The sequence below is a fragment of the Equus przewalskii genome, chromosome 11 (genome assembly GCF_037783145.1).
Source record: "Equus przewalskii isolate Varuska chromosome 11, EquPr2, whole genome shotgun sequence".
Classification (NCBI taxonomy): Eukaryota; Metazoa; Chordata; class Mammalia; order Perissodactyla; family Equidae; genus Equus; species Equus przewalskii.
In genome coordinates, this window is record NC_091841.1 from 32,056,243 (window position 1) to 32,077,867 (window position 21,625).

Genomic DNA, 21,625 nt, shown 5'->3' on the forward strand with positions numbered 1-21,625 from the left:
ACGCAGTTCTCCCCGCGCCCAGAGGGTCAGTCTGCGTGCCCCAAGGCGCCCCTCCTTGTCTCTTCGAAGGGGTCAGAGCGGGTAAAGTAGGCGCCTGTGCGCTACCCGGCCCTCCTGCCCAGGCTGGGCGGTTCTCTGTCGGTCGCTGCACCTGCCAACGCCGCGCCTTCCCGGATTGGCTGGAGGCTCTGCTAGGGCCGAACAGGTGGGCGTAGGAGGCGAACACCTGGGTGGGTGCAGGTGGGGATGAGCAGAGGAGCGAGGAAAGGGGCAGGCCAAGCAGGTGGGCGAGGGCGGGGCCAAGCAGGTGAATGCGAAAGGGCCGGGCGGAACAGGTGGGCGCATACGCGGGCGGGACGAAGCAGGTGAGCACCGACCGGGTGCCCCGTGCCCGCCGGTTGGTCAAGGGCGGGGCGTCCGGCCCGGGGCGGGGCACGCCATCCCCGGGGACCGGCCGGCGGCCACCGCCCCCTCCCGGCCCCGCCCCCCCACTCCCGGGCGGGGCAGGCAGCGGCCCCCTGCGGCGGGCCTGGCAGAAGAGGCCGCCCGCGCTGCGCCCCGGCGCCTGTCTTCGCTGCAGCTCCCAGTGCCGCCGCCCAGCCGGCCCCTGCCTGGCCATGGCCGCGGCCTCCTCCCCGCCCAGGGCCGAGAGGAAGCGCTGGGGCTGGGGCCGCCTGCCGGGCGCCCGGCGGGGCAGCGCGGGCCTGGCCAAGAAGTGCCCCTTCTCCCTGGAGCTGGCTGAGGGCGGCCCGGCGGGCGGCGCGCTCTATGCGCCCATCGTGCCTCCCGGCACCCAGGGGCCCGCGCTCCCCGCGTCTCCGGCCCCGCCGGCCGCGCCCCCCGCAGCCGCCGACCTTGGCCCGCGGCCGCCGGTGAGCCTCGACCCGCGCGTCTCCATCTACAGCGCGCGCCGCCCGCTGCTCGCGCGCACCCACATCCAGGGCCGCGTCTACAACTTCCTCGAGCGCCCCACGGGCTGGAAGTGCTTCGTCTACCACTTCGCCGTGTGAGTGTCGTCGCCGGCCGACCGGGCCGGGCCCGGAGGGGGTGGGGAGGGGCGTGGGAGCAGCGCTGTCCTCGTGCCACCTGCTGCTGCCCAGGCCATGTTGGAGTGCCACTGGGAGCAGCTGGGAGGGAAGGGAGAGGTTAATGGGAAAAACATAAACAACGTGGAGCCTGTCCCTTAAAGTTCAGGGCCGTCTGGGTCTGACCCTGTCGGGGTGCAGAGCTCCTGGCAGGGCCTGCCTGGGCATGTGTGTGGGGACCCAGCTGGGGAGGGGTGCTGGAGCCCAGAAGTTGGCTCCTCTCCTCCCTGGAGGGACGGTCCAGGTGTTAATCCTTCTGGGAAAGGACTGTGCTGGGGAGCTTGCCCCTGGGTGCAGGGGAGAGGTTTCCCCAGGGTTGGCCTGTAGGCAGGAGTCTGGAGCCCCCAGCGGGGAGGGCCCTCGGCTCCTGTAGCGACATCTCAGACCCTCCCGGGTTTGGTCAGGCCCGGCGGGGTGGTGTTCCCTGAGGGGTCAGCATGGAGGTGGGGAGTGTCCACGGCCCACTTAAGGAACCAAGCTCATGAAAGCCTGGGTTGGAGCAGAGGAGCCTGGGGTCGGGGGTGAGGGCACGCTGCGGCTGCCAGTCAGAGGAAGCTGCGCCCAGGAGACGACAGGGCGCTCTAGGCCGCGCACGGCCCGCCGTTACCCAGGTGCTTCTAATTCCCTGTGTGGCGTGCCTGCAGGGGACAGGGGCACGAGGAAGTGACCTCCTCGGGGTGCCCTCCTTGTGGCCTGCCGGAGCCCTCCCTGCCTTGCATGGCGCTGCTTGCTGGCTGCCCGGCCAGCGGCCCCTTGGTCTGGTGCCAGCCTCTGGCCTGTGAGCCTTTGCTGATTTCGGGGGCTCCTCCGGGGGTGGCCTTCCTCTAGCTTCCTACTGGTAACGGTGGGTGCTCGTTCCTGCTGCCTCCCTGGCTGGGGGCGTCCAGCGGCCTGTTTTCTCCCACTGGTAGCCTCCACCAGGGTCCCCAGGGTGCAGCGGGAGCCAGGCTCCGGCCAGCTTGGAGCATCCTCTCAGGCAGGTGAGGCGGGACGGCAGCCTCAGCTTCTCACCTTTGCTCCGCTGGGAGTGCAGGTGGTACCCAGGGTGGCTGCCCTCCCTGCTGAGGGGCAGGCCTTCCACAGCAGGAGGGCAAGTCTTGGGGTCAGTGTCCCCCAAAGCATGGATGGGCCACGATCTTCAGGCCTCTTCCCCACCCCAGCCTCCCAACGTGTCAGAGGGCACCTGAGCTGTGACCGTGGCTGCGGGAGATGGTGCCCGCCCCCTGCAGCTGCCACTGCTTGTCTCAGGGTTTGGGGGAGCATTCCTGTACAGTAACCCGAAGGGATCCCACCTGAGTCCGACGCCAGCTGTGTGAACATCCAGCCAACACCAGGCTGTGGGTGCTGCTGTGCCCATGGGCCGCCTGCCTCCTCGCCCTCGCCTGCTGCATCCCAGGCTCCCTGAGATGTCCGGGGTGGGACGGAGCCCACGGCAGGGTCCCGGGGAAGACCCTGCCCAGCTGTGTCTCCATCCTGGAGCCCTGCCCGCCAGCTCCTGGTAAAGGCAGGGAGGCGCTGGCAGAGGGTTGCCAGGTGGTCTGCAGTGACCCCACCCTCAGAGGGCTGCCGGGGTGAGGGCCCTCCAGACACACCGCTGGTTCGAGTCCTGGGGACACAGGCCCGTGGGCGCGCAGTGCCGTGTGGAGGAACAGGGCCCGCCGCACCCCAGAGGAAGTCTCTGCTTACACTGTGTTTTCTTCCGGATCTGATTGTTTAGCTCTCGGAAGTTTGCTCAGCAGTCTGCGTTTGCCCGGCCTCCCCAGGAGCTGGCGGGGCAGGGGCGGCTTCTGGGGACACGGGCAGCGCCGCTTCTCCTCGGGGAGCCCGGAAAGGGATGCTCCTGAGGGTGGCTGTGTGACCTTGGGTCAGTGATTTCCCATTCTGGGCCCTGTCCTGTAAGAGGTGTGCTGTGGCCCTGGGGAGTGGACGCCTGCCACAGTTCCCCCCGTGTGGGTTGGGGCTGGAGGGGGACCCCGGTCAGGCAGGGCATATGGCTTGTCTGGGGCCTGGGAAGTCACCCCCTCGCTCCTGATGTCTCCAGGAGATTGGCAGAGCCCTGGATGCTCTCTGAATCGGCCAGTCTCTTGAGGGGACCTGGCCTTTGAGCTGGGATTGCAGCGGCGGCCTGTGGCCCGGTGGCTGGAGCCTGGCCACAGCCCCGTGAAGGGAGTGGACAGTGCCCGCTCCAGCCCTGCCGTCGCTCTAGGGATCGTCTGAGATAGCGGCAGAAAAAGAGCTCTGTCCTTGGTGACGCGGATTGTGAAACGTGCAGGGTTATTGTTGTGCCCCAGGCCTGGCTTGGTTTCCGGCCTGAGAAGGACGAGCCTGGCCTTGAAGGGCCCGGGCGGGCGGGTGTGGAGCCGTGGTCCTGGCGGGCACTGCAGGGCCGGGCTCCCTCTCCCAGGCACAGCTGGGGAAGTAGGCCAGGATATCCTGTTCCCCCCTCGTTGGGGAACCCCTGCTCCGGCCGAGAGGAGAACAGCCCTTCCTGTGTGCGCCTGGCCGGCCCTGTCTGCCAGGGTCAGGGAGCAGGATGCTACCGCCCCCAGCCCTGCCCCCTCGGCCCCCAGTCCTCTTCCGAGGCCCTTTGCGTCCCTACCGTGGGTGGCTCCCGCTCTCGCTGAGGGCGTCAGGGCGTCCTGGCTCCTGGCGGATGGGCCTCGGCCGGGATCATCTGGGCTGGGGAGATGCCTGCCCAGGCCACGAGGCTGGGCCCCACCCCTCCGGAGGGTAGGATGAAGGCTGCCCCCAGGGCACTGCATCCCTAGCCTGAGTGGCAAGGGGCTTCCAGTGACAGGAGCCCCAGGAGCCTCTCGCCCTCTCCTCTCTTTCTCCTCCTCCAGCTCTTGGGAGCCGCAGGATGATATGGCACGTGAAGATTCTCGTCTTTTCCAAGCTGCTTCTTCACCACACCTCCTACCATGCAGCCCGGCCTCAGTCCTCAGCAACCACTGTGGCTGTTTGACCCTGAGCGAGCCCCTTCCCTGTGCCTCAGTTTCCCCATGCAGGTGCACGGTGCCCCACTCAGTCAGCGTCCACTCTGATTGCCCAGCTGCTTGGAGACCCAGGTGTGGCTGAGAAGGGGTTTGGGGTGGGGCCCAGCAGTGAGTGGAGAGCCACCCTCCCTCCCCCCGGCTCGCAAACTTGGCTTGGGGCCTCCTGTCCCCGCCCTTCTGCCACCCTGCCTTTCCTGGGTTCCCAAGAACTTTCCGGTGGCTTTGGCGGCACTTCACAGGGCACATTAATCATTGATGGCGCTGGAAGCCGGCCCTGGCGGTTTGTTGGGCTGAGCCCGCCTGCCTTTTGGAAAGTGAAGGCCAGGTCACCGGCCACGTCCCCCCAACTCTGTGGCTCCCCGGACACGCCTGCCCCTGGCTCCGGTGTTAGGGGCTGAAGTGCCCACAGGCAGTGATTCTGCAGACCCTAGAAGGGGGGCCAGCCAGGGCGGGCGGAGGGCTTGGCGGTCCACATGGGGGGCTGTTTGGAGGAGGATGGGCTGTCCGGTCTCTTCCCACCGTCCCCTTTGAGACTCCTTCACGGCTTCCTCAGCCCCCAATTCCTGGTAAAACTGGGAATTCCTTTTGTTGCTTCTCCCTGTGTCCCCTTCCTCAGGGCCTGTCCCCTGGCCTCACCCCTGGCTGACCAGAGACAGCTCTCTGCTGCCACAGACCCAGCCCCACGTTTCTGGACGCACTGCTGTCCACGTGTCGAGCACCTCATCATGGCCTGGCGTTAGTTGGGAGACCATAGGCGTCCCTTACTTGGGGGCCACCAGCTGGGGAGGGGAACCCGGGAGACCTTGAGGCCACGAGGGAGGTGGTGGGGGAGAGGGGCCCGTCCAGGGGCTGGAAGGAGGTCCCCAGCGTGTGCTGCGGTCTGGATTCAGGAGGCCGCCTGGCGCTGGGTGGGTGGTGCATGGTGTGTGGACTAGAGTAGGGACAAGGTTTCATGTCTCAGCGTTGTCCCCAGGCTGGGCCTCCCTGCCCGGTCCTTGAGCTCTCCGATTCTGCGTCCCGTCTGTGGCAGGCTCGGCACCTTCTGACAGGGTTGCTCAGGTGGGAGAGAACATTCGCCCGTGCCTGGCACTGCATCCGCGCTCCCCGTGGGCTCAGTGCCCATGGTCTTGGCCTGCACCCGGGAGGGTGCCAAGGGCACTGGGGGACAGGAGGGGCCCCTTTGTGGTCATAGTCCCCATGCACTGGGACCTTCACACACAGCGGTGTGCCTCTGGACCGGAGCCGGGAGAGGGGCCGGGGCTCTTTGTCCTGGGGAAGACAGGCGAGGGGTGTCTGAGGGGCCCACCTGCCTCTGGGCAGGAGGGCCAAGCACCCATGTTACGGGGTCCTGGCTGTTGAGGAGGCGGCCGTTTTGTGTGATGGAGGTGTTGGAGTGTGGACTCGCGATGGGTTTACACAAATCTTTCTATTAAGGTTGAATCACACCCCTTAGAAAGAGATGTTGAGCCCTGACCCACCGGTACCTACAAATGTGACTGTATTTGGAGATGGCCCTTTAAAGAGGTGCTTAAGGTTAAGGGAGGTCCTTGGGGGGTGGCCATATACAAATATGATTGGTGTCCTTATAAGAAGAGATCAGACACACACAGAGGGACGGCCATGTGAGGACATGGGGAGAAGACAGTGTCTACACACAAGGAGAGAGGCCTCAGGAGGAACCAGCCCTGCCTGCACCTTGACCTCGTACGTCCAGCCTCCAGGACCAGGAGACAGTCAACGTCTGTTGTTCAGGCCCCCTGACCTGGGGGCTTTGTTATGGCTGCACCGGGACACTCACATCCCATGCCTGGCGGGACCTCGTTGCCTGAGGTCAGGGTGACCAGAGCCTGGGAGCTGGCATATCAGGTGTACACATGCAGTGGGCCCTGCTGTGTGCTGTCCCGGGAATGGTGAGAGGCTCCCAATGCAAACCATGCATGCCCCCCGTGTTCCCACCAGACGCATGTGCCTGCATGTCCCCGAGCTGAGACAGGTCACATCAGGCTGACGGGCAGCAGCGGGAGCCCAGGCTCTGCCGGAGCTGCTGAAGTCCTGCTTCCAAGGGCACGACCACCCAGAGTCTCCTGCCACAGAGGCTGGTTCCCCAGGTCCCTCGACCACTGCTGGCATCCTTGCCTGTAGGACACACTGCGTGGCCAGCATGCCCTGGAGATGCTGTGAAGGTGGCGTGGCAGCCCAGCATCCTCGTTTCTCACCAGCTCCCAGTGATGTGCCTGCTGCTGTCCCTTGACCATGCTCGGGGCGGTGGGGCGTGGAGGCACGAGTCCCTGTGGAATGTCTGCTCAGCCGCTCCCGCCAGCGCCCTGCCTGCCCCCCTCTGCACCCCAGCTCCCTCGTCTGGGGGATGGACCCAGGTGAGCTCTGCGGCCTTTCTCAGACTGATGGTCGAAACCAGCTCTGGGCTCGTGTGACACCTCCCGCTGCAGTTCAGCGCCCTGTCCACCAGTGAGACCAACGAGGCTGGGCCAGGCTCGTGTCGGCTCCCGTGCCGTGGGAGGCATGGCCAGTGAGGCCCATCTGCAAGGAGAATGTGCTGGACCCAGGAGGCACTGTGGGCTGGGGTCATGCCCAAGGTGAGATGTGGGTGTGTGGCCAGTGCCGGGAGACCACGGCATGCGAATCCAGTGAAGATGCCATAAAGAAGCTTCCAGAAGCTTGTGTGTACTGGGTGCCCAGCCTCTGCTGCTAGAGAGGCGAATGAAGAGATGAACTTCACCATCCAGACTTCTTCAACTCAGACCCACAGATTCGGTTACAGAGCAGGTGGGTCCTGCCTCCCTCTCCTCGAGGAAGCACCTCAGAGCAAGGGGCAGAGCATGGAGGCGGCCGCAGGGTCCCTCGGGCACATCAGGTGACCGTCCGTGGTCCTCCTGGAGGGCAGAGAGGGCCACAAGCAGTCTTTCTCTCGTGAGCCGCCCCCCCCCCCCCACCCCGAGTGCTGTAAGCATCCCTCTATCAGGGCAGGGTTACGGCTAGCGAGGGCAGCGGTGACCACTGGCAGCGCCTGTGACCGGAGCCCGGGGAGCCATTCTCTGAATGGGTGATGGCTCTTGTCTTCTGTGATGATTTGTCCTCTTCTGCCCAGCCCGGGTGCACTGGCTGAGGCGAGGGGCAGCCTGGCTCTCCCCTCGAGGCCTGGGGGAAGTGGGAGGGGATGGGCGGCTGCTGTGCGCCCTGGGGACCCTGGGCTCAGAGAGGGGAGGTGATGCGCCCTAGGCTGCCTGACTGGACCCGCCGCTCCTGATGGCCAGGACTCGAGTCCAAGTGGGCCCAATGAGGTTCCCGTCCCACCCTGCCACCTTGCCGGGGGGTTGTGACGTTGACCTTTGGGTGGCTTGGCTATGTGAGGAGTAGATGCCACTGTTTGTCATGGGAGGAGAAGGGAAAGAGCCCCTGGGCAGGAGGAAGCCACCTCCTGAGAGTGGCACGTGGGGCCCAGGCAGCCCACCCTGGACGCTCTCCTCTGGCAGCAGCTAGTGAACTGGCCCCCCATGTCCTGGGGCTGTCCGCATTGTGGGTGGGGTGACCAACCTTCAGAGGGCTTTGATCTGGCTGCTTTGGGCCTCTGCCCTAAAGCCCTCCTGCCCAGGACCACAGGCTGAGGCTCAGCTCAGAGGCTGCCTCCTCCAAGAAGCCTTCCCATGTTGCCCAAGGCAGAGCCATGCCTTCTTTCTGTGCTGCCGCTCACCGCCCCCCCCCACCCCGCCCTGGCTCCGCCCTGGTGTTCAGAGTCCCTTGGTGGCTCAGCTGCTCTGGGTGCTGTGCAGGGCATTAGCGTGTGCTGGCCCCAGCACTCCTGGGCGTTAGAGGGTCCGAGTGAGTGGGCAGGGCTCCTGGGAGCTGTCTCCATCCTTGCCTGGTATCCAGCAGGGATAGGCCCTCATGAGAGGGCCACCTGGCATCTGACCCAGAAGCCCAGGCCCCTTCCTTGCCTTTTCCCTATTCCAGTCCCTCCAGCCTGGGCCGTGGCGGTCAGCCTGCTGCCCTGTAGCTCTGAGCCCCACAGACAGGCCGGGCCTGATGGCATCCGTCGTCGGTGGGTATTTTTATCCGGCGGCATTCCTGAGCTGGGGAGAAGCATGAACTTGGAAGGTGGTGAGCAGAGGCCCCGGGACCCCCAGTGGCTGGCAGGAGAGGCCTGCTCTTCAGACCCCTCTTCCCAAGAGCGCCTCGGTCTTCACAACAGCCCCGGTGGGGTGGGCACAGACCTCGTTGCCCAGATGAAAAGCTGAGGCCGGAGAGTGAGAGGGGGCTGGGGGTGGTGGGCCAGGGCCACGCGGCCCTTGATGGTGGGACCCAGGTGTCCAACCCCTTCCCCACCGCCCGCACCTGCTTGTGAGCAGATGCTTCCAGAAGGCCCTGGGAGGAGGGCAGTGTGTCCCGAGGTGAGCCCCTCTGCAGGAGTGTGGTCCCCACGGGAGGGTCACTGTGTGGCCGCGGGTGCAGCGAGTTTGCTCTGAAGGGCTCCGCAGAAGCCCTTGGTCTGCTTGCCTGTCTACGGCTCCCATATGGGAGGGACTGGGCCGCCGACCCCAGGGCCTGCCCCTGTCCACTCTGGGATTCTGGGCCTGCTCTGCTTTTCTGCTCAGCAGCTTGCAGATGGGGAAACTGAGGCCCAGCTACTTGGTTCATGCTGCACCCGGAAAGCTGCTCCACTTGGGCCCGAAGCTCTTATGATGCTGACGGCTTCAAGCAGGATGAAGCCTCGTGCCCGGTGTGTGCCCACAGGCACCCCCGCTGGCCCTCACCCTCAACCTGCAGAGGCTCCCTCCAGTACCTCCATGGAGCGCCCCATGGCCACCCCCCTCTGACTTCCAAGAACGCTTGCCTCTCGGCCATGGGTGCCCTCCTGGCCACCCCCACCCGCAGGGGGCCGACTCATGGAGGAGCAGGGGCTATGGGCTTCCCCTCTGTGCCTCCCAGGTGTGGGCCCCCTGCTCTGCCCGCTCTTGGGCAGACTGAAAGGACACTCAGGACGGCAGCGCCCTCACATCTTCCTGCTGAGTTTGCTGCTGAGCGCCATGCAAAGATCCAGAGAGAGTCAGAAAACAGGAACTGAAGCCAGGCTAGCTGGACAGAGACCCCACCCCGCTCCCCGACTTCCTTCAGCCCTGGAACGCTTCTCTGTATGGAGACTGCCTGGGGACCCCAGCCCAGCCCGGGCCAGCGGCTGCCTCCGTCACCTCCAGGCTGATCACAGCTTGGAGGAGTGAGCAGAGCAGCCTGACCCAGAGGGACAGGCCGTTCCCTCCTGGGGGTGCCCACCAGCCAGCGGAGGGGAGCAGCTGGGGATCCCCGGGGAGCCCAGAGCAGCTCCGGGAACTGTGTGCTCTGGATGTTGGACCTTGATGGGTCGCAGGTTGGGCTTTCTGTTCCATGACGTCTCCAGCTGGTCTCTTGTAAAAGTCACATCCAAGTTCTTGGCTGGGATGGCTCAAAATATTATAAAACATAAAGCTCGGTTAATTAAAACAGTGTGCTGCTGGCATATGGACAGGCAGATAAGTAATGGAACAGAGTAAAAAGTCCACGTATACACTCGATTACGTGTGGAAGTTCAGCCAAAGTATAGGCAGTGTCTCTAACCAGTGGGGCGAAAACAGAGTTTTTCATGTGATGCTGGGGAAATGGGGGGCCAGGAGGAAGGAGGTCAGGCCGGACCCTCTTCACACCGCCCCTCAGGGTGAATTCCAAGTGGGTCGGAGAAGTGCTCAAGCGCCAGAATAACACACAGAGTGGTCCACCAGCCGAGGGTGGGAGACTTCTCTCACGGTGACTCAGACGCCAGATGCATTAAGGAAAAGATATAAATGTTTGTGTAAGAAAGAAACAGCCTTTGTGTGACACCGCCGCCTTAACAGTAAAAAGACACATGACAAACTGGGGGAAGATTGTGACATATCGCAAAGGATTAACATCTCTACCATGGAAACAGTTCCCCAAAACAGAGAAGAGAGAACCAACAGCCCCACGGAAGATGGGCAGAGATGTGAGCAGACAGTGAGCAGGGCCGGTGGGGTGGTCCTTCAACATTCGAGAAGGTGCTGACTCACTTGTGGTCAGAGAAATGCAATCTCTGCTGAGATCCCATCAGACTGGCAAACACCCTGGGCGGTGGCGGCCGAGGCTGTGGGGAAACGGCGCTCTCATGCTGCCGGAGGGTCGGTGAAGCGGTGGAATCTGTGAGCAGGGGGATTTGGCAACATCTGGCAAAATTATGCAGCCTTCTCCCCTCTCACCCAGCAGCCCCACTTCCTGGAACCTGTCTTGAAGATCTTGGCAAAAAAGCAGGAAAATACGCATGCCTAAAGCTGTTCATTAAAGCACTCTTTGTATCAAGACAGATGGGGAAATCTCAGGTGCCCACCTGCGGGAGACCGGTGGAATCAGCCCTGTGTGGAATATTACGTAGATGAGAAAAAGGCGTGTGCCATCTCCATATGCTTTTATGGACTAAGTACCAGGATTTATTTGTAAGTGGAGAAAAATATAACAGGCTATTACTCACCTATTAAGGGAAGGCTATCATATGTACGTACTTGCTTTATGTCAAAAACCAAAAGCCGTGGAAAGATAAACCAAAACTTATAAAGAGGTCACCTCCTGGCTGGGGTGGGGGAAGGGACGTGATGGAACCCGAACATCTCTGAATACACTTTGTTTTATAGATTTGACTTTGGAACCATGTAAATCGTTTCCATAATTTTAAATAAAAAAGCAACCCCTAATCTCATAATTTAAAAAAAATCCCTAAATAAATCTTAACTAGAAAAAGAAGCCCCTCAAAATAAAAATGGAATAAGTGAGCCTAAATGTGTGCCGAGTGGCTGGAATCACCCCCAGAAGGCACTTGTTTCAGGTGATCTGTCCCTAGCAGGTCATCTGCCGAGGACACAGAGCTGTGTGTGTGTGCACGCGTGTGTGCCGGTGTGTGCACTATTTTCAGTGATTGTATCACAGCTGTGAAGGTGCTTATTCGATGATTCTGAGGCCCTTGCCTGGGACTCGTGGGTTAAGGCAAACGAGTTATTTCATCCGTGTCCTGGAGAGCGGGACTCAGTGGGAGAAAACAGCCGACGTAATTTAGATGAACCCTGTGGCCCGTATTTGAATGAGAAGTGTCAGTGTGTGTTCGTGCTGATTTTATTTAAAATATTTCTCTGTTGACTGGAAGGGGCTAGAGAGAAGGACCGAGGCTGACGCCGGGAACGCTCCTAGCCCCCATTTCCCCTGAAAGGGACCGGGGTCCTGGAGAAATGGCCAAGTCCAGGTCTGGGGCAGGAAATGTGCCAGGGGAGCCTGGACCATCGAGTCATGCCAGGAAGGAGGAACATTATCAAAGGCCACCAGGGCCATGTCACAGGATGTGGGGACAACTTGACGACGTGCCCACGGGCTGAAGATGCGACAGGTGGAGAAGATTGGAACGCGTCACGGGAGTTTAAATCCTGGAGCTCGCTGATACTAAGGGGCAGAACCAGCAGTTGCCTTTGGGGCCAAGAGGGAGACACCTCATTATTTTGAACCCCCACAAATGAAGGGAGAGTGGCAACTCAGGGAAACCAAATGGCAGGTGAGATCGTGCCTCTTCAGGATCCTGGCCAAGGCCGGAGGGGGACTCAGGGCCTGAAGCATCACCCTGGCTCCTGGGGGGCGGGTGGGTCGGCGGTGACCGTCGCGGCTGCCCACCTCTCCGGAGCAGAGACGGGAGCACGCCCGCCCATGAGCTTTTCGCCCCAGAATGGCTGGGTGGAGGGGGAGCGAATATGATGGAGCCTAAATGCAAGCTTGTCGGAAATCCTGGGGGCCGGGGGACACGCGAAATGATACCGCAGGGGTGCCACCCACCAGACCCCAGTGGTGGGACCTCAGCAGGACAAAAGGCCTGACTTTGTCAACAAATAAATGACCAAGAGATAAAAAAAAGGGTGAGGGGACATTCACATTGAAAGAGTCAGCGGGACCATTCAGGGAGCCATGAGGCCATGGCCTTCTTTAGGTCATGGTGAAACAAATTGACAACATCTTGTTTGAAATTACCTGGGTCAGGATCCTGTGCCTTTGTGTTTTGTGTCGCTGGCCCACTGCCACCACTCCAGGGCCTGTGCCGTTCCGGTGTCCTACCTTCCTGACCCGTCTGGCCACAAGCTGGGCCCGGCCCAGTCGGGAGGGTTTGGGGCTGTTAGGATCCTTTTGTGAGTGGCTGCCCCCTTCCCTGGGACAGGGACCTTAGGAGCCCCTGGAGCCCTGGGTTCACACCCAGCTCCCCAACTCACCACGGTGCCTCAGCTCTAAGGCGGGAGAGCCAGGCGTCCCTGGTGGGCGGTGGCGGGAACTCCCCGGCCTCCCGTAGGTGTACCGCGGCGCCTGGTGGCGTGAGGTCAGCGTCTGGGGTGTGGTGCCTTAAACATGTCTCACAACGTTGAAAAGGTCCCAGATGGCGCCCGGTGCCCTCCCTCTCTCCTGCTCTGTCCCTTGGACCCCACATCTCCTCCCTGGTGGCCACCGTTTTCCAGAGTGTTCTCCCCGGGACTCTGGAAGACACTCATGTGCTCTCTTTATATGGATCGTAACACGTTTCTGCAGTGTTCACAGCTTTCTTTTTCACTGTGCTGTGCGTTTTGTTCAGTGCGGAGTTCTGTGGTTTACAGTTCAAGATGATTCAAGAGTCATCTCAGCTCTGTGGTCCTGCGTCGGAGCGTCACGAGGGGGCGTGGTCTCCTGAGTGTGCCCTGCTGCGGCCTCGGCGGCTGGGGAGCTGACCTCTCGTGTGCTGGGGCTGGGGGGCGAGCAGCACCTGTGTTTTTCCGTACCTGGAATCCTGTGTGGTTGCACAAAGCATCTTTGTAGCTGTCAGTGTACACAGAGGCTTGTGTTACACTATTTTCAGTGTGAACATTCGCAGATTGCTAAAGGCGTGAAAGATTTGGGGTGGAATCACAAACAAGTGGCTAAAACGCTAGGATGTCAGCTCCTCTGTTGGGCTGCGTCTTTTGTTCTCTGCAGAATCCTTGTGCCTGGAACAGCGCTTGGCATGTGACGAGCACCAACATGTGTTTGTCAAGTGTGTGACAGGCTGACAATCTTTTTCATGGCTGAGTAATATTCCCTTGTACTGCCGTGTATGTGACTGATCTCTGCTGAGGGGTGTTTAGCTTCATTTCTGAACTTTCAGCTCTTGTAAGCAGAACTATATGCAGCTCTCCAGATGCCGTCCCTCGGGCTGGTGCTGCTGGGCCCGAGTCTGTGTGCATTGGTGCATCCTGGCCCTGTCCTCCCAGCATGTGGCCCTGGGCGGTCGGTTCATTTCTCCAAGGCTAGCCCTGCACACGTGGATGGGGCCTGACCTGGAAGCCCATCTCAGGGCTGTGGACAGACCAGGTCTGATCAGTGTTGGGGCTTTGGTCTCTGGGGCTGAGTTTCGACTCACCTCCTCCCTCTGGCTGGCCTTGCACCCGCCCAGGAGGCTCACGGTGAAGGCCTCAGTTTCTAGAATGTGCTGCCTCTGGTGGCCCAGCGGGAGCCGTGTGCAGTGTTGGCTCTGATTGGGGTGGCAGCCATCATGGCCCCACCATGTCTCCTTGAGACCCCCGCCTTCCAGAGTGGTGTACCCTGGGGGTGCAGGAAGGTCAAAGGGTGGTCCTGCTCTCAGGAGGCTGGCCTGAGGGCTGGGGGCAGCGCTGGTGGAGAACAGCAGACGCAGAGGCCAGAGGTGGGGGAGCATGGCCGTTTGGAGGAGCGGGAAGGAGACCCACCCCACGTTGGCAAGTTGGAGGCCAATGGGTGGTGACAGGAGCAGAGGCCGGGCTCAGCAGGGGCCACGTGGCCTGGCCAGGAGTCCAGGTTCTTCCGAGCACGCCCAGCAGCCACACAGGGTCTCAGTGGGCGAGGTCCTCGGCTGGTTTGAGCCTCTTGAGCTGCTGGGTCGGGGGGGAGCAGGGGGTGAAGGTGGGACAGCAGTTGTGGGGGGCCTTTTGGAGACGTGGGGACTGGTGGGTTCCAGGGGGCCACAGTTTGCTTGTGATCAGAGTGGGGAGTCCCAACACATCACTCTGCTCCTGGCTCATCCTTGACCTGCCGAGTGCCCTCGGGTGACCAGTTGACCTCCTCATGTCCCTGGAGAGGCCCACCCCTACCTCGCTGGGCGGGGGAGGAAACGGGAGACGGGGGGGCAGGAGGGGCTCTGAACCCCTGCAGCCTCTGGAGGTGGAGCCAGCTCTCTACCCCCACCTCCTAGTCTGTCCCCTGGGTCACGGGCTGCTCAAGGTCCCCGTGTGCAGCTCCAAGGAGGCGTGGCACCTCCCGGGCACCTCCCGGGCAGTGCTGGAATGTTCTGGCTGCCCTTGGCACAGGGGGATGGGCGGGGCTGGGGGCTCTGCGGGCCTAGCTGGCCTCGTCCCCAGGACAGGGCCCGCCTCTGAGTTCTTATCAAGGCCTCTCTGCTGGGCCGCCAGCCACCTCAAAGTCATGCCACCCCAGGGTGTCCATGGGCCTTTCCAGCCTCTTCCGGGGCAGGGGTGGCGGTGGAGGTCGTCGGGGGGGTGCTGTCCGGGTACACTGGCTCAGGGAGCTCCCAGCGTGTTGCGGCCGAGATCTGAACCCGGGTTCGGAGGCCTCGGCTCTGAGCAGCAGCCTCCCGACTCCGTGAGACCCCAGAACGTTGCCTGGGAGGGGGTCGGCCCCGTGGCTGGTGACTGGGCCCCTGGCTGCAGCCAGCCACTCCAGGGGTCCATCCCCACGGGGCCACTTCTCCAGGAACCGCTTAGCAGATCCCCACAGGGAAGGAGGAGCCAGCACCCAGAGGCCTCCTTGTTCCGGGGCTTTTTGGTGGGCGTTTGGTTTGGTTCATTAAGAACGGGCTCAGGACGGTGGGCCCTATCTCTGTAGCACAGCCATGCTGTGGCCCACGGGGGACAGACAGGGTCTGGGCAGGGCGGATCAGGAATGGGGGACACTCTGGGACAAGTAACATAGGGATGGATGTGACTGACACACTGGTGGCCAGGACGCGGGCCGTGCAAGTGTGGGTTGGGGGATCTGAAAGTGGAGCCCAGGGGTTCCCCGAGGTCACCCTGCGCGTGGGTTCTGAGTTGAGATTTGTAATTTTCTGCTTATCTGAATTTTATGCTTGAAAAATATCAGTCATTTAAAAATGCTAGCATGTCGTTTTTGTTAAAACGAGCAACAAGAAGACCCCAAGAAAGTGTTGGGACCCCCGGAGTGCTTCTTGCTCGTCCTTCCCGGAGCTGAGAGTCTGCCTGGGTTGCGTGCGCTATGGGGCCAGGAGGGTCCCTTGGGGGCATGTGCCTGGCGGCCCCTGGGCCCTGTCCTTGGGGACACTGGGGGTGGGAGTTGTGTGGGGTGGGCAGGGCCACTGTGTGGGGGACTCCGGCCCCTGTCACAGGGTCAGGATCACACAGCTTTTGTCGGGGGTCCCACTCAGCCCAGCTGTGGGGTGACCTGTGGGGGCTCCTCCAGGTGGAGGACAGTCTGCCACCATCCCGCTGAACCCTCATGGGTGGGCTGGGGGATGGAGGGCGGCCGCCCATCTTGGGGAGCGCTGCCCGGAGATGAAAGGAGCCGCCTCTGTGCCAGGGGCACCAGGAGGAGGTTCCCACGTAGCTTGGGGGCCTGCCACTCCCTTCAAAGGCCCCGTGCCCATGGAAGGAAGCGCGTCCCTGGGGACCCGAAACCAGGCTCACAGCTGGCACTGTGGCCTGACCTACGTGACCGGCCTGGTCCCCCGTCCAGGAGGGAAGCCCAGGGCCCTTGCAGAAGCCCGCAGCTCTTGGACGGAGTGCCGTCAATCCAGGGTCTGAGTTGAAGGGAATCACGTCCGCCAGGGCCGCGGCGGCTTATGGAAGCGGGAGGAGCCCTGAGGGGCAGGCGCTGGCCCAGGCCACAGCTGGTGGGTGGCAGGGCTGGTGTGGGCCGCTGTCACGTGCGTGTCCAGTGATCCCTGAGTTGCTCTGCACAGCCCCTCCCTCTGGTCCTGCTCACACCGTGGGTACTGGACAGGCAGCACCGGGGGCCTGTTGGGTGTTGGGGGTGGCTGCTCAGGGCTGCTGGCTCCCTCCTCGGGCCCGGGGAAGGCCTTTCCCTCCCTCCTGGCTGTGCCTGGGGTGGCTGGGCCTGAGCAGCCATGCTCTCTGGCAAGTCCTGGGCTTGGCACTGGGGGGCCAGGCCACCTGCCAGGGGGCAGGGGGTGGGTCAGGCAGGACAGAGATGGTGGACTGGCCTCCCACTTCCAGGCTCCTCTAGCGGGACTTCTCTGCTGGTGGCATCTGGGGTGGATTTTGGGGGAGGTGGCCTTGGGCTCTCCACACCTCCTGGCGGACCCCGTGGGGCAGAGACCAGGGTGCACCAGGGTGCAGCCTGACACTTACTGTGTAGGCTGGATGGTGCGCTATCAGGCCCCGAGCCTGGGCAGCCCTTGGGGAGGATGGCCCGCCCGGCCGATGACCAGCATGCCTCCTGGGAGCCAGGAAGGTCGTCCTCAGCCTGGCAGGCCGCAGGCGGAGCTGAGCCTGGCTGGCTGGTTCTGGATTTGGACGGTTCCTGGTGGCTCCTGCCTGGCTTGTAACCCCCGTCCTCCCTGGGAGGAGCTCTGTGTGGCCTCAGGATTGCCTCCCCCTGGGTGGGGGGGAGGGCGTGCGCTCTGGGGCTGGGCATGAGGACCCCGCTCCCTCCCATCCTGGGCTGAGACCAGGTGTCCACAGGCCGCTCCAGGTGGCTCAGGAACATATTTGACTCTTCCTGAGGGCTCTGCCCAGGATGTGTCGCTGACGAGGCTGGACAGTGACCTTCCTTGTTAGAGAGATGCAAACATGCTGGGAACACTGAGGCCTGGAACAGAGCAGGCCCTCCAAAGGGGCAAGTGACACCTCGGCCGGACACCTGCCTGGACCCTGGGTCCCCTCCCCAGGCCCAGCCCTCCCCACCCTGCAGTTCCCTGGTGCATCTCCCATTTTGCAGCCAGAGTCATGGAGGAAATGGGGTGCTGGGGTCCTCCCTCCTGGTCCCGGGGCCACTGTCCTTGGAGGGGCGAGTGGCTGGCCAGAGTCTCGGGGCATGGTGGCTGCAGCTTCCCTGATCCCCTCGCTTGTCGTGGAGCGGGAGTCAGGACAGCATTGTGAAAACCTGCCTGGCCTTGGGGACTCTGGCCTGTGGCATCGGCATTGCCCAAGGGAATGGAGTCCCTGGGAGGCCAGAAAGCCCTTTGGGGACCTTGCTGCTGTCCCCTGCCCATGGCGGGGCTGCAGGAATGCCAGCCAGTGTTGCCCAGGGACTCCTGCCAGGCGGGCAGAGGAAAGAGCGCTTGTCTTCATGGGAGGGCCCTGTGCCCCGGCGACTTTTCAGGCCTGGGGTTACTTAACCTCTGGAGGCCTCAGCTGTCCTGTCTGGAAACAGGGACCATGATAGTCATCGGTTTACAGAGCAGGGTTCCTCCCCCAAGTACTCGTGACTTTTTGGTCCAGATCCTTCTCTGGTGGGCGGCTGTCCCCTGCGCTGTAGGACGTTGGCAGTTCTGGCCTCACACCCACTAGACGCCAGTGGCATCTGCCCCTGAGTCGTGACACCAAGGATGTCTCCAAATGTTGCTGAGGCAGAGTGCCGGTTGGGAACCGTGCTTCTAGAGTACGTGTGGAGGGTGTCTCACTGCAGGCCTCGGGGGCGCTTGGCCACTGGACGCTCTGGGCTGGCCCGGGCTGTCGCTGTGGACGGCCCTGCTGGGGGCAGCGGGGTACCATCGTGGGGAAAGGCTTGAAGGTCGGCTTGAAGCATGGCCATGCCACCGTCAGCCGGCTGGCCTGTTCCCCCAGCTCCCCGAGACTCTCCGTGGCTCTCTGCCGTCCCGTGGCTTCCTTCTGCCCACTGGCTCCCCATGGCCCCATGTGGTCAGTGTCTTCCAGTGCGGGGAACAAACCCAGGAAAGGCCCTTGGTGCTGATGGAAGAACAGCTTGGCCCCATGGGGACAGCCGACTATGGGCTGCGTGGTCCCAGCACCGCATCTAGCGTGGGATTCAGGGGCATCGGAGTCAGACCCCTGGGACTTGCTGGGGTGCCCGCTGCGGTCATGGCCCAGTCGGGGTTGGGCCTGTGGATCCATGCTGAGGCCCACGAGTGACCCAGCCCTGGGGAAGGACTCGGGCTTCGGCCCCGCCCGCCCTCTGGGTCCTCCGTGTGTGCCTTGAGCCCACAGCTCCCAGCTGGGCCTTGGTCTTCTGGCCCCGCCTGCCTGGGCCCCGCCCTCTTCATTGCCGCTCTCCTGGGTCTGCTGTTCCAGGTGGTTTGGGGCCCAACTCAGCTGAGGCCTTGCCTCGTGGACATGCCTGCTGCTCACCCTGGGGGACTGGCCTGTGCCCAGGAGTTGCCCAGCAGGCAAGCAAGGGAGGCCCTCGTGGACCCGGCCCGCTGCCCTGGCTGTCCAGCCCTGGCCGTTTGCACTTGCGCCAGCCTGTACACAATGGCCTGCCTGTGCCTCTGCTGCCAGCCTGGCAGGTTGAGGCCACCTCCCAGGGCCCCCGGTCCGAGGGCCCCTGCCTGCCTGCTCTGGGCAGGTCGGAGATGGTGGGGCCAGGCCTCTGCTCTCCTCGCTATTCCTGCACTGCTCGCTGTGAGCATGCCCCAGGACCTGCCCTGCACCCTCCCAGGACCGGGCCCCAGGTGGAGGTACTGAGCAAGACCTGCTGGTGGCCCAGGGGACTTTCCTGGCTTCGGGGGCCTATGCAAGCAGCAGGGTGCCCAGGGGCAGCAGGAGCCGAGGGAGGGGCTCCCATAGGAGGCTGGAGGGGAGAGAGGCCGAGCTGTGGCCAGACAGTTGGGCAGCGCTGGGCAGCAGGCCTCGGGGCGTGGGCTCCCTGGGGTGGGGGTGGTGCCTCCACAGGGGGCACTGGTTTTATCCCCCATGGCTCCTGGAGTGGGGCTGAGCCCTGGATGCTCCTCGCAGCACCTCGGTGTCTGATGGGAGGTGGGTGCCCAGAAGAGGTCAGGACTGGCTTTGACTGTGTCTGCTCCCCCCTCACCCCCTCCCTCAGATGCCCCCTCTTCCCTGGATCAGGAGGATGGGGGCACCGCACAGTCCCTGAGCCTGAATAGGCTCTCGCAGGGGATGTGGTGTGGCTGGGAAGGGTCAACTGAGGAGCCACGAGAAGGCAGAGAGGCCTCAGGAAGTGGCCCTAGGACACGGAGCACCGGGGCCATGGAGATCACATCGGGGTGCAGTGGGGGGAGCGGCCTCAGAACTGTGCCAGGCTGGAGCAAACAGCTGGTACACAGTTGCTTCCACCTGCCACGGGCTCTTCTCAGGGTGACTTCAGAGAACAGCTTTGTTGGGATGTCGTCAGCATTCGGTAAACTGCACACATTTCAGGTGTACAGTTGGATCACGTTCGACACACGTGGACGCTCGGGAAGCCCCCGTCAGCATAGCGAACACATCCGTCACCCCAGAGGAGTCCTCGTGTCCCTTCCTAAGCCCTCCTTCCCGCCCCAGCCCTAGCACACGCGCTGATCTGCTTTCTCTCTCTGGTTGGTTTGCATTTCATGGGCTTCTCTGTAAGTGCCGTCGTGCAGGGAGCCATCTTTTGGTCTGGCTTCTTTCACTCACATTGTCCTTTTGAGGGCCATCCAGAGTGTCGTGAGAGTAGTTCTTTCCTTTTTACGGCTGTGTAGGATTCCACCGTGTGGCTGGACCACAGGCACTCTGTGGGCACCATCCTGCCCCAGTTGGAGGCCATCTGGGTCATGTCCAGTGCGGGACCCTCCCGGGGAAAGCTGCCGGGCCAAGCGGGGGACACATCTTTGCATGGATGAGCCCCTTCACGTCCCCTGGGAGAGACCTGGGGAAGGAGTGGCCGGGGCCTGGGGCGTGTGGATCGAACTTTCTGGGGAGTGGGGAGCGGCTACACTGTTTTCCTGAGCGGCTGCGCCCTCCCGCATCCCCGCCGGCCGTGCGTGTGCCTTCCGCTCCTCCTCAGCCCCATCAGCACTCGGTCCAGCCGCTTGTCCTCATTTCAGCCGCTCCGGGGTGGTTGTGCAGCCGCATCTCCTGGTGGTTTTAGGTGCATTTCCCGTGACTGATGACTCTGCGTCTTTTCCTGGACTTACTTTCTTCTGTGTCTCTTCTTTGGTGATGTCTGTTCACATCTTTTGTCTGTTAGGAAAAACCGAGTTGTTTGTCTTCTTGGCTGGTGAATTTCAGTTCCTTATTCTCTTCCGGACTCAAGTCCTTTACCATCTACTTGTTCTCCAAAGACTTTCTCTTGGTTGGTGATGTCTTCTTGTTCTCTTCTGTTCCTTCAGAGAGGAAAAGTTCCTCATTTTGTTGAAGTCTGATTTATTCTTTGTTGTTTTATGGGTTCTGGTTTTGGTGCCATGTCAAGAAATCTTTGCCTAGCTCGAGGCCCAAAGATTTCCCGTGTTTTCTTGTAGAAGTGTGTAGTTCTCGGTTTTCCCTTTCGGCCTAGGTCCATTTTGAGTTCATTTCTGTGTCAGGCAGGAGCTGTGATCGAGGCTCCCTTTCGTTCGCAGATGTCTGAGCACTGAGTGGGGAGGGGCTGTCCCAGCCAGGTGGCCTCCAGGCTGGTGGTTGATTCTGGAGCCTCTGATGTTAACAAGCCTTGACTCCACCTGTCCACCTGCTGAGATGACAGGTGGGTCATTGAAGTGTCAGCAGACCCAGCAGGACCCACAACCCCCATATCACTCCACACACCACGAGTCCCTGGGTCTTGGGGGGCCCAGTGGCCCCGATGGTTCTGGCTCTGGGTTTTGAGCATGGCAGCATCTCGGCCTCCTGTGTGTGTGCACGTGTGTGTGTGCAGGTGCGTGTATGTCTCTTGCGCACGTAGGGAGAGCAGGAAGGGACAGGAGAGCCCCTGAGGCTGGTCTGTGCACTACAGGGTGAGGTGCCTGTATGCAGAGAGCAGAGGTCACAGGCCGGGGCTGGGGCTCGGGGCCCTGGCCTCTGTGCCTGACGGAGTCAGGTGGCGTGGCTAGGAGGGGAGGGTGGCATGCTGAGAGTTTCTGGGTCCCCTGTGATGTGAGCAGGTAGGTCGGGGCTGGCAGATGGCAGTACTGGTCAGTGCCTTGGGCTCCTACCTGCCGTGTGACCTTGGCCAGGCCCCTGCCCCTCCCCAGGCCCCCGTCCTCTTCTGGACGTGCCAGGAGAGCTGCACCTGCCCTGGTCCCCTGCTTGTTTGAGGAGTGAATGTGATAGCGCTGTGAGCGCAGCCAGGTCCATACCGTCCTCAGGGGCACTGGGAGGACATCCCGACCTTCCTGGGTCTCCATGGGGGGCGCTGACAGCTCTGGGTCAAGACTCAACCCCAGGGCCCCCTGGGGGCACCCAGATGGGCACGAAGAGAGGGGCTCTTGGTGAGGAGGTGAGCGCAGGCTGAGGTGAGGCTGACACATGTAGGTGTCTGTGCCATTGGGCTTCCTGCTCACCCCCTCCCTGTCTTGGCCCCTGGGGGGGGAGCACCTTCCAGGTGGAAAGGGGCACAAGGTCCCACCCCCTT

The 21,625-nt window shown here is 62.5% G+C and overlaps 1 protein-coding gene across 7 annotated transcripts in view; it reads left to right on the forward strand.

Moving 5' to 3' along the window:
• Positions 1-490: 490 nt before the first annotated feature.
• The window catches only part of KCNQ1 (potassium voltage-gated channel subfamily Q member 1), a 389,488-nt gene continuing 368,353 nt past the window's right edge, over positions 491-21,625 (forward strand). For 3 of the 7 annotated variants that reach the window (XM_070564494.1, XM_070564498.1, XM_070564499.1), the window contains exon 1: positions 497-1,006. In XM_070564494.1, the coding sequence (XP_070420595.1) occupies positions 618-1,006 (389 nt within the window). In that variant the 5' untranslated portion in view covers positions 497-617. Of the gene's footprint in view, positions 1,007-14,640; positions 14,930-21,625 lie in introns of those variants that run through there. The other 4 variants (XM_070564497.1, XM_070564495.1, XM_070564496.1 and 1 more) reach the window with 4 other exon arrangements.